Source organism: Phalaenopsis equestris, unplaced genomic scaffold (genome assembly GCF_001263595.1).
Source record: "Phalaenopsis equestris unplaced genomic scaffold, ASM126359v1 Scaffold000330, whole genome shotgun sequence".
Taxonomy (NCBI): domain Eukaryota; kingdom Viridiplantae; phylum Streptophyta; class Magnoliopsida; order Asparagales; family Orchidaceae; genus Phalaenopsis; species Phalaenopsis equestris.
This window is the reverse complement of record NW_018164772.1, coordinates 216,091-233,255: the sequence shown is the minus strand read 5'-3', so window position 1 is coordinate 233,255 and position 17,165 is coordinate 216,091. Positions and strand designations below refer to the sequence as shown.

At 34.6% G+C, this 17,165-nt stretch overlaps 1 protein-coding gene across 4 annotated transcripts in view; it reads left to right on the top strand.

Annotated features, from left to right (window-relative positions):
- The window catches only part of LOC110025772, a 63,483-nt gene that overhangs the window by 14,151 nt on the left and 32,167 nt on the right, over positions 1-17,165 (top strand). For all 4 annotated transcript variants that reach the window (XR_002294151.1, XM_020726422.1, XM_020726423.1 and 1 more), the window contains exon 5: positions 8,776-8,832. Coding sequence is in view for 3 of the 4 variants with exons in the window: in XM_020726422.1 (XP_020582081.1) it covers positions 8,776-8,832 (57 nt within the window). In the remaining variant the exon portion in view is untranslated. The remainder of the gene's footprint in view (positions 1-8,775; positions 8,833-17,165) is intronic.

The following is a 17,165-nucleotide window of genomic DNA, read 5'->3' as shown; positions in this document are numbered from 1 at the left end:
GAAAATGTCTTTTTTACTTGGAATACCTCTTGGGTCTTATTTATGAAATTAGTAACTTATGAAATTCCTTGAAGATTACACATTAGAATTTCAACAAGTACAAGTTTCCATACTTAATTTTAAATTTTAACAAAACTTCAATATTAAAATTTTTGTTCCCACAACTCCATAAAGTTTCACTCTTCTAGCTACTGTAATGCCAATGAAATGATTGAAATCAATTAATTGAACAAAACTACAATACCCAGAAATAGTGTAGCAGGAATGAAGTCATTTAACATGAAATCTACGAAGAGGCATGTGAAAGCTATAAGCTAGTCCCAGAAGGAAATCGAGAAATTGCCACATAAGCTATAACACTTGAGTGGAACAGAGGCACTTTGCAGTGCTTGAAAGAAGCAGAGAGTGCTAGAGCCCACAAGAAGGAGGTGAAGATTGGAATATGAATTGTAGTTGATGCGAACTTAATTGAAATAACTTGTAGAAGTAAACCAAAGTTTAACAAGATAAAAACAGAGACAGAAATTTCGTTAGACATCAAATAATGCCTCCAATTTTGAAGCGATTGTACATCCATACAAAATTTCATACCATAGTTGGAATTTTTATTTTGCTTTATTAACTTCTCAATAATTGAAAGAAGCAGAGAGTGCTAGAGCCCACAAGAAGGAAGTGAAGTTTGGAATATGAATTGTAGTTGATGCCAACTTAATTGAAATAACTTGTAGAAGTAAACCAAAGTTTAACAAGATAAAAACAAAGACAGAAAATTCGTTAGACATCAAATAATGCCTTGAATTTTGAAGCGATTGTACATCCATACAAAATTTCATATCATAGTTGGAATATTTTTATTTTGCTTCATTAACTTCTCAATAATTGAATCCATTCTGACTTGGAACTCCACCAAATTCTATATCGAATACAGCACACAGAACCTCTAAAAGTTTATTAATTTAGGTAATTTAAGCACATGTGCATTTATAGATGTCTCTTTAATGTCATTGAAAGAATGTTCAACTATTTTGTTCATTTGAATCCTTAGTAAATTTATAATCTGTATCATGACATGTATAAAACATTAATCAATAATTGCTTAGAATTTCCCAAACATTGAGAACTCTAAATTTTTCATAATGTTAGTAAGTGTTAGTGAGTCCCCAACCGTTTTAACTTTATGGAGATCAACATATAATCTATTAGTAGATGCTACAAATACCAAAAATATGATAGATGGTATTGCAAAACAACTCTTCTTTAGATTTACTTATATTCTTTCAGATTGCAATGTTTTATAGACCTTCCAAATTTATATTAAATACTCTTTAATCTTGTTGTAAATTATAGTATAATCAAATTGCGCTACCAAATTTTTTCCTTTAAATCGTCAAAGAACATGATTCATAATTTTTATGAAAGCACATGGTGCATTAATTAGTTTGAAAGCCATTTCTAAGTTTCTAACCATTTAGAAAGATCATTGTTCATTTTAAAACCACTTTTTAATTCATCACCCTCTTTTTTTCTCACTTGATGGCAACTACTCGCTAGCTCAATCTTTGTTAAAGTAACAAGTCCATTCATAATATCTAAACTATCATAGTTTTAGTATGTGTAATTGTTGTTGATGAAGATTTTATAAATGGCATGACTATCCACACATATCCTCTAAATACTTTTCTTCTGAGTTGTAACTAATAGGAGTAACATGTAGACTCGTACCCGCCTTTTCAAATATTCTTTTCGAATTAGTTCATCTATTTAGTTTAAGTTCAACATGCTTGGTAGGATTAATCTTATACTGTGGTGAATAAGGTATTGTTGATCTAGAAATCAAATTGACAACGTCTATATTTTTAAGTTTAGGTAATTTATCAAGTAGTTCATCAAGGCATAGTTCTTTGAATTTAGATAGTTATTGGTCAACATTCTGAAGCACAAATATGCTCTTAGTCAAATCTTCATTCAGCTCAACAAATATCCATACATATGTTATGCCCTTAGCCTTACACTCCTTTTCCAAAATTATGTTTGTTCAAGATGCGTACTTTTGTTTAGATTATTTAGAGCACTTAATTCTTTTAATGCGAGACTTATTGATTTTTTAGGTTTCAAAAGTATCCCTCTTATTATTTTGAAATGTATAATTATTTGACTTCCCACATCATACAATCATAATCTACCCAAAATAACATGTGTAGCATCCATTATGGAAACATCACACAATGTATTATCACTATAGGTAGCAAGCGAAACGAGTAGCAAGCATCTTTGAGTTATCAAAAGTGTAGTTTTATCTGCCTAGCTACTATTTAAGATTGTGATATGGTCTAGCTCTTAAAATCCTGCATTCAGTTGTAGACTTAGGGTCCGTTTGGGGCAGCTTGTGCGTTTCAGGATAAGCTGCTTATCCTGAAATGCGGCCTGCGGGTCAACCGCAGGAGTCGACTCGCGACCTGCGTTTAGTGTAAAAACTCAAACGCAATTTCGGATAAGCTGGTGAAACGCGCGAACCAAACAGTACGGTGAAAACGCCGCCCGCGCTTATAAGCTGCCCCAAACAGACCCGAACCCAGCTTAAAATAAACCCTATTTAATTTTTTGTATTAAATAGGGGAACTTGTCGGCAAATAAAACGGTTTCGCAGACCAAACGGATGTCATATCTTTCTTAGTTTATTTGATCGAGTCTCACTCTCAAGTCTTGTGTTTATCCCTTGGGGTAGATACAGGATTTGAGGTTGAGTGCTCTTTCATTTAAACTATGGAAAATATGAGGTCAGTTTGATTTCATATTTTTCTAAAATTATATATATATACGTAAATTAAAAAGTCCTTCCGAAGCGGGCAACGGGATTTCGATTCCGGCGACCGACAGCTTCTTACGGGCGACCCCCAAACTTTTAAAAAACTCTATTTTCCCCCTTTTAAGCGCCGACAGCTGCCCCAAACAGACCTTTAGCAATTTTATTCACGTAAGTTTCATTATTAATATTGAGTCACAATATTTTTTTACCACAAATTATAATTGAGCGATAGAAGTTCTTTTTCATTTATGTTCAGCTTTGGTGTGATAATGATGTGTCACATAATATTTAAAGGGTTCTCAATCAAAGCATTTTAAGAATCACAACTTTTGTCATCAAATTTATGCATATAATTTCCTTGTAATCTTTATTATCTTGCTCTTCAATATAAATGTGTAGATTGCTGCGAAAAAGTTTATTTGCAAAATGAATTGCTTGATGAAATTTAAAAACAAGCTTTAGTAGAAATTTTTGAACCATCAGAAATTGGTAATGATTTTATTTTAATATATTTTTTAATAGTTTTCTTGCTCCATTTTAAAAGTACAAATACTAAAACTAAAAGTAGAAATTCCAATTGATGCAAATCTTATTTCTAATTTAGAACTTATGACAAGTTGAAAAGCGACATCAAATGAATTAATGTTATTTGGTGTCATGTCCTTTAACCACTTAGCTCTTAAGTCTAATCTAAAACTAATAAGTGCTAGTTTAGGAATCTCCCTTACTTCATAATGTAACAACGATTCTTCAAACTTCTTGTTATATCATGTTACACTATTCGTTCCTTAGTTTTAGTTAGTTGAATTCATCTCTCGATCAATCAATTTAGAATAATGATAATTATCTTTTGCTAATAATAATTTAGTTTTTAGAGTAGCGATGGGTTCTAGTCTTGATTGTGTTACGCCAGTGCTCAGACTAAGGGCAATTTTATCTTCTACTAACCTAATGGCAATTTAGTCTTTTATGATTATTTTTGTTGTTAATATAATTATTTTAGGTTTGGGTTCATGCATGAGATTGGGTTTTGTATCTTAGGAGTAGGGTTGAGAGATTTCTTACCTCTTGAATTATAGCAATTGGGAGTTATCGCCTACCTCTCTAATTGTAGGTGCCTATTTTTGTAATCATCTTGCTTGTTTGATATTCTTGCAATAAAATATTATTTTCCCTAATTTTTGCATGAAAATCTGTGTTGGTTTCTATCAAATTGGTATCACAACCGAACGATCTACCAACCCATCATCTATTTCCTTTCACTGGTCGCATGGTATCTTGAGATTCAGTTGCAATCTGACATAGTTAGCAACCAACGACCAGATTGACGCTGACAGACGTGACTGAACCTCACGGTACATCATGCGATTGGAGCTTGTGGGGAAGACTGACGTGATCGCGACATATACTAGTCGTGTCCGGGACTGGAAGCAACAATTGATGTGCCTTAGTTGCAACACAATCATGGAAAGAGGTAGCTGAATCCAAATGATGGAATTGCAACTTACTACATTGTGATACAGACACGATCGAATGGTAGCAACATCAGAATTGCGGCATATGGGGACATGAGACCGAAGCTTTGATAAGTGTTAGTTGGGAAACTTATGCAAATGAGGGGCTTACGACCTCACGATATAGACACAATTTAAACGACAAGATTTCAACATTCATTAATTCCTCGTTCCAGATCGAAACCAATTTCTGGGGGAATGAAAACCAAGAAAATAGATGAATTGGAGAAGAAATTGGAGGAAGAGACGAGTCAAATTAAATTCAGGATAGAGGAAAGGCTTTCCTCCATTGAAAACTGATTCAAGATCTTGAAAGAGATGATTAGTCGGCTTATTGAGATGCAAACTAATACCCCGCAGATTGTTTAATTTGTAAACCCTAACCAAAGGTTGATCAGAGAATCCTTGTATAAATCAAAAGGGAAAGATATCAGACGAGAGGAAAAAAGAGGAGGAAATCATCCACCATTAAGAACCTCCTTTCTATGACTTCAATGGAGGGTGGATTATAGATTTTCTGAGGGAGGGGGTTAGGTCAAAACATGGACATAAGGTTATGTAAGGGGTATGGAGGAGTACGAAGAAGGAATGAGAGAAGCCGAGATAAGATATGACTATGTTTGACAGAGTGAGTTTTACCGTCTATACATGGGGGAAACCCCAGAGGGAGAGGAAGCTCGAGTGGAGACGCTAGAGTTAAGAAGTTGAAGATGCCGATCTTCGAAGGGGAAGATACACATGGGTGGGTATACCTGGTGAAGGAATATTTTGCGGTGAATGGGCTAAATGTGGAGAAGTTCATAACAACAAGTAGGGCTGTCAATTTGGCTCGTTGTTCGTGAACAGCTCGTGTTCGGCTCGTTCGTTTAGCCTAACGAGCCGAACACGAACAAATTTTTAAGCTCGAAATGTAAACGAGCCGAACACGAACAACAGTTTGTTCGCTGGTGTTCGGCTCGAAATGGCGATAAAAAAAATTATATAATTTTTTATATAACAAAATACTACATATTTTATTTATATAATAATATATTATATATATTTATGTCTAAATTTAAATCATAACGTCTCATGTAGCAATGTGGTTAGTGTCTTCTTTTGTATAGATTTGATCCAGGTTCGAATCCCACCATTACATCTATTTTTCTCAATTTTAGTTTAACGAGCCAATTTCGAGCCGAACACGAGCCGAACACGAACACGAATATTTAAATCGAGCCGAACACGAACACACAGTTCACGAGCCGATTTCGAACACGAGCCGATTTCGAACACGAGCTATTTCGAACGAGCCGAACACGAGCCAAGCCTGAGCTCGCTCAAGCTCGGCTCGTTTACAGCCCTAACAACAAGGTTATGTTTGGAAGGGAAAGCATAAACATGATTTTGGTGGAGTGATGCTAGATACCCGATATGCTTGTTGGAACATTTTCGAGCAATTCGGGAAAGCGACCTACATGAGGAATTCTTTGCCTTGAGTTAGGAGAGAACTTTCATTGAATATATGGAGAGATTTTAGCTATTGTTGAGATGACTGATGGGGATTTATGAAGGAATATTGGAGGGGAATTTCATGAAAGGTCCAAGGCCTGACATGCCTGCAACACTTCATTTGTTGAGACTATGAGGATTGGGGTAAGTTATAGAATTAGCGCAGCTGGTTGAAGATAAAAATGCAATTGAAAGAGGTAATAGGAGCATCACAATTGGAGTGTCCTACCACCATGACGATATTAAAAACTCAAATAGTGGAAGTGCAGAAGAAGGCTCCCCGAGACATGAATAATGGGCCACGACTAAGGACGACATTCAAATGACTTACAATGATAGATTCAGGAGAAGCAAGCAATGGGATTTTGTTTTTGGTGTGATGAAAACCGTTGTAAAGATCAGACATTGCAGGTTTTCACAGTTTATGACAAGGAGGCGGGGGAGCTCGATCCAACAACCATTTTCTTTTATCCATCTTGAGGATAAGGTTCTTTTTGGGAGGGGATTATTATTACGCCGGTGCCTGGCTTAAGGGCAATTTAGATTTTTTTTTATTTTTTGTTAATTTAAATAGGGTTAATAAGTTTAGGGTTGGGATTATGTATGAGATCTAGTCTTGTATTATAGGATTAAGGTTTGTGAGAGATTTTCTACTTCTTGAATTATAGGAATAGGGAGAGATCGCCTATCTCTCAAATTGTAGGTGCTTAACTTTGTATTTGTTCTGTTTGTTTGATGTCCCTGAAATTGAATATTATTTGTCCCAATTTCTATGGGGAAATCTATGCTGGTCCTATCTGATTGTTTCCTATCTCTCAATGCCAATTTAGTATATTTCAACTTTTTCAATTAGTTTTGCTTTCACAAAACTTCTTGCTCGCCTGATATCATCTGTCAATCCAAGAAGTTATCTTTATACATTACTTAGAAAAAGATTTAGTATCTATTTTCCGATTATAGTTAGAGAAAGCTTTAGTATCTATTTTCCATCAAATATCGAAAAATTGACTTTAACTTTCCTAATTGTCTTCATCAATGTCATAAAGTTGTTGCCAATGGCTGTAATAAATTTCAATGGCGTACTCTTGATGACATTTATTCCGGTTATTTCTTTCACGTTGAGAAAAGATTGTTAATGGGTTCTCATTAAGGCCATGTGAATTATCCAGTTCTTTTTGACAAAATTATTTAGTTTTTTAAAGTGTTGAGATAGTTTAATTTCATTTATTTCAATGCCCATTTCATTTTGTTTTACTAGCATTTTGTTTTGGTTTTCTAAAGTAATTAAATTCGTGTTCTTCCATTGATTTGCCAGCTGAACTTAATGTTGAGCCCCTTTCGTAGTCATTTTGATATGATATCAATTTGATGTAGTTCTTAGGATCTTGGTTCAATAATAAAAACCTAATATGAGATGCCCAAAAAAAACACAAGATGGCACAATTGACAAATTCACAAGCATTAAAAATTTAAGCAAAGATCAATCTCTTTTGAGGTTAAACCAAAAAAATTATTTCATATAATCAACACGAGAATATTATAGTCACAAAAACTTGAAATTGCCCATTTCTATGATTTATAATATTTTCAGGTTAATGAAATTTAATTTAAAAAAAGAAATATCCATATATTGAGTTTGATACAATCTCATTTTGACACACCAATTGCCAAACAATCAATAAGAAACAATAGAGGACAAAAGTTACTAATTGAAAGATATAGGTCTCACACTTTACAAGGATAAGTATCTGTCAAAAGGTTTCATTAAGATATGCAAGCACTCAAAGAACTCACTTCGAATAATACACATATTCAAAGGAAAAATTGACATTTTTTTGTTCATAATCAATTTAAAAATACATTCCTTGGGTTCCATTCGTAACCTAAAAAGACCTAAATTTAATAACCTTTTCAAATTCATGATGATCTAGCCTTTTATTTCTAGTTTCAATTAAGCTCTTTTAATTCCAGCAATTACAACTTGTGTCTAACATTAATTTTAATAAAACATACAAATTTCAACTTTAAAGTTCTCGTTCCAGCAATTCTAGGAAGTCTCACACTTCTTGCTTTAATAAAATGCTACAAAAAGGAAGAAAATCAATCAACTGAGCATAAGTACAGTACCTGCCAAGGAAAAATTGTTAAAGGAAGCTGTTAGATGGGTAAATCGCAAAGTAGGAAAGCCACAAAGTGCAACGTGAAACTCTGTAGCAAGTTCCAGAGCAAATTCAGACATCACGGCATATGCCACAGTACTCAATTCGGACATTGCTCCCTTGCAGCACCAAGGAAAGAAAACATGGAAACTAGAGAGTGATAAAGCCATTTATTGAAAGGTATAGAAGATTGAAACCTGAATTGTTGCTGATGCTAATTGAATTGAATCCCTGGCACAAGTTAACCAAGCCTATTGAGGTAGTCAAAATACTTTTTGTGCTTAAGACGAATTTACACTTTTAGATTGTCTTTTGCACGTTTACTTTATTATTCTTATCGTCATAGTTGAGTGCTGTTTGTGAATCCTCTGATTAATATACTTCAACTGATTTCCTTGATTTGCAACTCCTATATTTTCGAAACAGTCTTCTTTGAATGGTATCAATTGAGTTTTTGCACCCGAAATTTGGAACTAACTCCATTTACACAAATTCTCGGTTGAAACTTTTGTAGTTTCAAGTCTTTTTGGAACATAATGATGTGTTGGTTAATCAACACACTAATTTTATATCTCGAGTTTATATATCTGTTTATCATTATGATTTAAGTTTCAGTAGTAAATTCCTAATGCATCGGCTTCTGATGCTACTAAACTATAACAGCTCAATTGTGCTTCTAAAAATTTCCTTTTTAAGTCATGAAATTCCTTTGTCTTTTAGTTAAAAAAACAATATTAATTTGTGTTAAAACTTTTTTTGGAATAATGCTAACGGATGTAATATTATGTGCTTGTGACATATGCAGGGTATCCTGTGTGCACTACAATAGGGCAAGCATCAAATCTTCATATTTCTTTGATTGGTACTTTCTGAATCCTTATGTAGCACACATTGTTTCTGGTAATCTCATATTATTTGGTATCCTAGTTTATCTTTGTTATCTTTTCTTCAGTTGATCACTTATTCTATTTCCATCATCATCTAATATTTTGATCATCAAGTTAAACAGCCAGCCTAGCCAAATGTTTGGACACTTTCCTTTAAGACATGCTAACTGAGTAGATGTGACCTGCTCAGACTGAAAATTACGGATATTTAGATGGATATGATGTGTCTAAACACCAAAATGCTTCTTGTTGGCTATCTTGAACTCAAGCCAATCATGTTCTTGCTTCTCTTGTACTTATCGTTAATTTTTAGGCTGTTTGTCCATCTGTACTGCTCAATTATCTCCGTTTTGTGCTTGAGAGTTTTTGATTTTTTGAGAAACTTGCATCTTTATAGTTGTCAAGTTGATAATAGTTTATTTATCATTTTTTAGTTATTTGTACCGTTATATATTTATTTTATTTATTTTATTACTATTGAATGCTTTTCATTTTGTTCTAATCAAGGTATTTATGTTTGTGAAAGTGATGCATGAAAAGACATGAAGTATTACTTTTTTTTTTTTAAATTTTGTGGTCACTATATTGTATTACAACAACTTTTTCTTAGAATTAAAAACGTTATAACCATTCTTTGAAAATGTTGTCATGAAGAAACCTCAAACATAAAAAAAAAAAGAAACAAAATACGTTTGATCAAAATAATTCAAAAGCTAAGAAATTATGATCTGACTATTAGGAGAAAAGCAACCCCATATTCAAATATTTAGTTAAATTTATAATTCTGAAGGCATTAGGATAGTTATTGCATCTAGCTTGGAATTTAGTAAATTTGTGTATGCGATTTTATTTATTCAATTCGTACATCTTTGCAAATTGAATCATTATATCTTTGACTTGTTGAACTTTTGATTCAATCTTGAGATTAGATTAAGTTAGAGTCATCAATAATCTCCAAATCAGACCATTCATAAGTCGCATTAAGGAGCACATTGATAACATCACAACAAGAATAGAAAATAAGGGAGCACATAGGATCAAAATAACTGAAAAGCTAGGCAATTAGGATCCAATTATGAGTAGAAAAGCAACCCCATGTTCAAATATTAGTTGAATTCATAATGCTAAAGTTATCAGGATAGTTATTGCATCTTGATTGGAATCTAGTAATTTTGGATAGGTGAATTTTTATTTTTCAATTTGTGTCTGTTTGTGAGAACACAAATTGAAAACTTATATCAATTAGAGTAGTTGAACTTTTGATTTAATCTGGAGATTAGGTTAAGTTGGAGGCATCGATCATCTCATTGAACTCATAAGTAGCATTAAGGAGCACTTTGATAACATCAAAAGTAGAATGGAAAGTAAGGGAAGCAATTGGAACCTCAAATGCTATAGTTAAAAATTATTCTACAATATGTAAAAGTTGAACAAATGTATTTATAAGGCTCTATTATGATAATAGGTTCACATTAATATTGCGTATAGTTCCATGCAATATATTGTATAAATCATATTGAATTTGCTAGATATTTCATAAAAGAGTAGCATGATGGTGGTATAATCTGTTCTTCATTCATAGCATGCGAATGATTTGTCAGTAGTTTTACTGATGCGGGAACTACCGGGAGCCCCCTCTTCTTCTTTTCCGTGACTTATGCTACAATACATGGGTATAAAGAGCCGTGGGAGCTATGTTCCGCTATTTTATCATTTGGACCGAACAGGCCCAGATCTGGGAGGACCGACCATCGCTCCCATGTTGGTTTAGTGCCTCCTTTCCATAGGGGATCAAATTCTAAGTTTCTAGGGCTTATTTATGTGACTCCTTTGTTTGGACAACCACCGACATTCGTTCTTTTCCCTTAGTGGGTTGTATCCAAGAGATTAGGTGGTGCTCTGACTGTACCTTTCTTCTGATGTGGTGATTGCCTTTCCTATCTCCTTCCGCATCTTCCCCCACGAGGCTCTTAACCATCCTCCATCGCTGCAGCCACCCCGAACAACACTTGTTTATTTTTTTCACTGCACTCTTCCAATTCCAGATGTTCTTGCTCACTGCCACCGCCTCGAAACACTGCTCTTTGTTGTCTTGCAATCCCCGGCTTCGCCCATTCGCTGCTGTCATCCAGAAAAAAAACAGACCTCTTGTTTTCTTGTTGTGCCCTGGTCGTTCGATCCTTTCCCACCCCGCCTCACGACTATGTTGCCACCCCACTTGCTGCCCTCACTGTATCAGGCTTCTGCTTAGCAGCCAACGCGATTTCAACCCCTTCTTTTGATGTCCCAACCACCTACAACCCATTTCAACCACTTAACTCTACTCCCCAACTACCAATCCGACCTCCACTACCCATGAATCAAGCTCTTTCAAGTGTGTTTGATTATAACCGTCTGTTTGCTTTCAATAATAATATTTGTTTTTTCTATTATGGTTCAAGCTAATTTCGATATCATTTGGTATCATAGCTAGTTTAACTCTTGGCTTATCCTAGAGTTTCTAAGATCTCCCATATCTCCACCTGCAAATTTTCTTTTCCACCACCCTATATTATTCCTTTATACCTGTTATACATATCCAAACTAAAATCCTAAGCATACCACGGAGGAGATAATAATCGGACGCTGATATGAAGTTTACTGTGGAGAAGATACAACGACAACTCCACCGAGTGCTACGATGATTCGATAAATTGAGAAAAGGAGACCATCCAGATGGGTCACATGTAGTCACAATGATGACTCACTCGATCGAATGAGTAGAATGAATCTCTTCCACCATACAAATTTCATCAATGAAGAACCTCAACCTTTTGGACTTAAAAACTGAGAAGTCAAAATTTTTAAATAAAAGTGGATTTGTCATATTTGAATGGACACGAATCACGACGAGGTCATTGAGTGGCTTTAGAACTTCGAATGTGTTTTTGAGTGCCAGAACTTGTCACGACTTGGGCAGAAACAATGGTCGGACAATATTAACATCTAACTATCCACATTTTGAAAACTTTCAGTACATTTAAAGGAGCCACTAATCCACAAGTTCAATAAAATCTAAATTATCATAAACAACAATATCCAAAAATAACATCTCAATCCAGTACTGAATAGTAAATAAAAAATCGACATAAACAATAAAGAAAACTATCATCAAGAGAATATCTAATAACAGTGGTTCTCCTCTGGTAAACAAAGTTTCTTCTATCAGACATATCAACCTAAAACAATTCTTTTCCTGAAAGAAAATATTTAACTTCAATTATAAGTAAAACTTAGTGAGTAATTATAATTTAATATGTATTAAAATTTTATGTTATGCTATGCTATGCATGAATGACCAACAAAAAATGTAGTTAATTTCATTAAAATTTTCAATTTATCCATTCCTGTTCCACTATAAGTATTTAACGTTTTTAATCTCTTTAATAGTCATCACAGGATTATCTTCATACCCGAATGTATTCTCAAAATGTGTCCGAAGCCACCCTTAAAATGTTTCTGAAGACACCATAAAAAATGTAACTGAAAGTACTCTCAAATTGCACCCGAAGACGCTATTTTACCATTTTTTTAACGTGCATGAGTACATTGCATCCATTGCCAGTACCATCTGGGGTAATCATGTATAATTTAAACATTTGACTTTCATTTCATTTCATTTAAATTACATTCTTTTAAGGACATTAAACATTTTTTTCTGTTTCCCCTTTTATTTATTTTCATTCTTAAGCTACAACATGCATACAAACATAAAATAATTGTCTAAAGCATTAAATGAATTCTTTATTTAATAAGCTTTAAATTTAGTACATATGAGAAAATAATTACCCACCGTGACTTTAAAGAACTATGAAAATGCTTATTCCTTCAGTTTACTTCCCCCAAGCAATATCACTTCTCTATCCACCCATAATTCAATTGTTTGATAAATTAAAATCACTTGATATAATATTAATAGCACCTTTACTTAAACTAATTTATATACTTAACTCATAAAATTTATAAATCTTTACCTTGTCTCTCTTTGAAAGCATTGATTTCAACTTTTTCTCAATCTCAATAATTTATCAAGTCGTCGATTCCTGATTCAAGTAAACTTTATTTTAACATCAAATATATATACATACCATTTGGATAATTTCTTTTAACATGAAAATTTACCTTTTTAATTGTTTAGATCGATTCTCCTAACACGTATTCTCCTCCAACTTCTCCTTCAAATATGAATTCACTATATGTAAAATCTCCTATTTCAATAAAACTTAGCATTAATTAATTAACGTCCCCTCCAACATAAATATAATTATTTATGCAACAATATTTTAACTTAAAATCACACATACCTGTATATAAAAGCTTCGGCCTTAGCCATAGCTAACACACAGCTTCGGCTTCATAGAGCCCTCCTATTTCACATGAAACTCATCTCTTCGATCAAATGCACAACTTCTCCTCTCGACAAAGCTGCACACTTAACCCTTCTCCATCGGTCTCTTCTTCCACTGCATGCGAAGATTACACTACCTTTCGATTATCATCGCGACTGACACATATTTACTCTTTCTGACTTTGATTGCGGCCTACTCAACGCCGCAAGCCCTCGACAGTGCCGCTACCCTCTTCTCCTTCGCATGACTCGATGTAGACGACACCGCACAACTCGACTCAGACAACAATGTGGTCTTTTACTCTTCCTCTTCGTCTTCTCACGACTTGACAACCCTACTTCAGTTACGATACCGCAAGATCTCCACTTCTTTCTTCTCCTTTGGTTGAGGCGTAACCCAACGGAGTGTGCGAGGCTATCTCCTTCTTCCACGACATGTGTTGATCCGACAAGCTTTGACAGTTAGGAGAGAAGAACGATTGAGGGATATCCTACCCCTCCCGACTTCACTTGACGATATACCCCAACGGTTCGATCTAACCTCCCGACTTCACTTGACGATATACCCCAACGGTTTGATCTAATAAAATTAATAATAATAATAATAATAATAATATTATTATTATTATTATTATTATTATTTTCTTATTATTACAATCTCCTCACCTTATAAAAATTCGTCATCGAAACATGAACATAAACATACCTCAAGAGAAAAGCTGATGATATCTTTCTTGCAGCTCAGAGACATTCTCCCAAGCAGCATCATTTTTTGATCCATGCTTCCATAAAGTCTTTACAAAGGGATTTCTCTACTCTGCGGCTTCTTCACAAGGGATTTCTCTACTCTGCGGCTTCTTCACCGGATAATTCATTACATTTCAGGCTTTTCAATATATGTCAGATCAGTTTGAATTTCAACTGAGTCTACTATCATCTTACTGGCTTCATCTCCAATATACTTTCTCAGTGAAGAAATGTGGAAAAACATAAGCATTCCCTGCATATGAGCTAGTAAAGCCAATCTGTAAGCCACCTTCCCGATCCTCTCCACAAATTCAAATGGATAGACATAACTAAGGCTCAATTTTCCTGCCTTGCCAAACCATTGCACACTTTTCAATAGATTGACCTTGATGAAAACAAACTCTCCAACTTCAAATTTAACAGGTTTGTGCTTGACATCATAATATTTCCTCTGTCTGTCTTACACTACCCCCGGTCTATCTCTTGATTAATTGAATCTTCTCAGTAACATAATAAACTAAATCAGCTCCAATGATTTCCTCACTTGTTTCAACCCAACATAGAGGTGTTCTACACATCCTTCCATATAAGGCTTTATATGAAGTCATCCCAATGCTAGCCTGATAACTGATATTATAGGCAAAATTTATTAAAGGTATATGTGATTCCCAACCTCCATCAAAGTCAAGAACATCTAACATTAGTCCTCCATGCTCTAAATGGTCCTCTCTGACTGATCATCTGTCTGAGGGTGAAATGCCGTGTTCTGAAAGTCAGTCGAGTACCTAAAAATTTTTGAACCTTCTTCCACAATCTGGAAGTAAACCTGCCATCTTTATCGAAGACAATAGACTTAGTCACTCCATTCAACTTCAGAATTTGATCCATGTATAATTTAGCTAGCTTTTCAACTGATCTGTGTGTCTAATAGGCAAAAAATGGGCAGATTTAGTCAGTCTATCGACAATTACCCATATAGCATTATGAATTTGATGTGATCTCAGCAAACCAATCACAAAATCCATCGCAATTTCTCCCATTTCCACTTTGGAATTGGCAAGGGCTGCAGTTGACCTCCAGGACGCTTGGCGACAAATTGTGCCCCAATTCTCTTTAATCCTGGCTATCAAAATACTTTTTTGAGATCCTAATGCATTTTATTACTCCCTAGTTGATTAATATATCTAGATAAATGTGCTTCCTCTAGAATTTCCTTCCTTAGATCATCAACATCTGGAACATGAACCCTGCTTTTATACCTCAATAGACCATAATGATTTATCTCATATCTCTTCAAATTGCTTTCCTGAATCTTCTCCAAAACTTTCTGAATATTGTTATCTCTGACTAAAGAATCTTTAATTTTGCCCTTTAGAGTTAGCTGCACTCTCAACTGATATAACTGAGTCATACTATCATCAACATAATCAATTATAGTCATCCTCAATCTCTCCGGATTTTCAATTAACTCTCCTGCTGAGTAAATAAATAATTCAAATTACCAGAGATTTTTCTACTCGGCGCATCTGCCGTCACATTTGTCTTTCTTAGATGATACTAAATATCTAAATCACAATCTTTAATAAATTCCAACCATCTCCTTTGCGTCAGGTTCAATTCTTTCCTAGTGAAGATATATTTTGAACTCTGGTGGTCAGTAAAAACTTTGTATCTAACTCCATATAGATAATTTCTCCAGATCTTGAGTGCAAATACAACTGCAGCAAGCTCAAGTCATAAATAGGCTTTTCGTGATTCTTCAATTGTTGTGATGCATATGCAATAACCCTACCATGACATAATCAAACATCCCAAACCTCTGAAAGATGCAACACTAAAAATCTTGAACCCATCAAAATTCGAAGGAATGACTAATATTGGGGCTGACATTCAACAAGTTTTCAGCTTCCGAAAAGCCTCCTTACAATGATCAGACCAATTAAACTTTACCACCTTCTGAGTCAACCTTGATAGTAGAATATAAATCTGTGAAAATGCCTCAATAAACCAGCTGTCATAACCAGCCAAACTTAGAAAACTCCTGTCCTCAGTAACATAGTAGGTCTTGGTCAATCTGCAATAACCTCCACTTTATTCTGATTCATAGATGTGCCGTTTCCATTGATAATATGCCCAAGAAAAACCACACTTTTAAGCTAAAATTCACATTTAAAAAATTTGGCGTAAAGTATATTCTCCTTCAAATCCTGTAGCACGACATGTAAATGATTTGTATAACTGACTTCATCCCTCGAATATACCAGAATATCATCTGTAAAGACGATCATAAATGTATCCAAAAACTGCCTAAAGACCTAGTTCATTAGGTCCTTGAAAACTACTAGAGCATTTGTCAATCCAAACGACATCACCACAAATTCATAGTGCCCATATCTGGTCCTGAAAGTGGTCTTTGCTATTTCTTCTTCTTTGATTCTCAACTAATGATAACCTGAACTCAGATCAATATTTGAAATTACTGAAGCCCCTTCAAATTGATCAAACAAATCATCAAACATGAGTAGTGGATATTTATTTTTAGCTGTGAGTTTATTCAATTCCCTGCAGTCAATGCACATTCTGAAACTCCCATCCTTTGCGAATAATATTGGAGCTCCCCAAGGTGAGGTGCTAGACCTGATAAACACTTTATCTAACAATACTTGCAATTGAATTTTCAGCTCCTGCAACTCCTTAACTGCCATTCTGTAAGGTGCTTTGGATATAAGCTCATAACCTGGTAAAAGATCAATGCTGAAATCAATCTCTCGCATTGGTGGTATCCTTGATAAATCTTCTAGAAACACCTCTGGATAATCACTTACCACTGGAATATCACTCGAAGACTTCACTTTCTGAGAAGTATTTGCCACCAGAGCAAGAAAACTTCGACTTTCATGATTCAACAATTTGTAAGCTTTAATGCAGGTAATTATCATGGATGTCAGTCCTCTATCTCTAGAAAATTTAACTTCTGCTTCCCCAAGTACACTTATTTTGACGGTCTTCTTATTGCAATCAATAGTGCCAAAGTTTTCAGATATCCAATCCATGATTCCAGCAAGGGCAACACAATAAGTTGGGCATTAAAACTCTTTCCGTCAATCATAAGCTCCACATCACATGATTGATCAACTTCCAGAAAAGCGTCATTTGACATTCTAACTGACAACA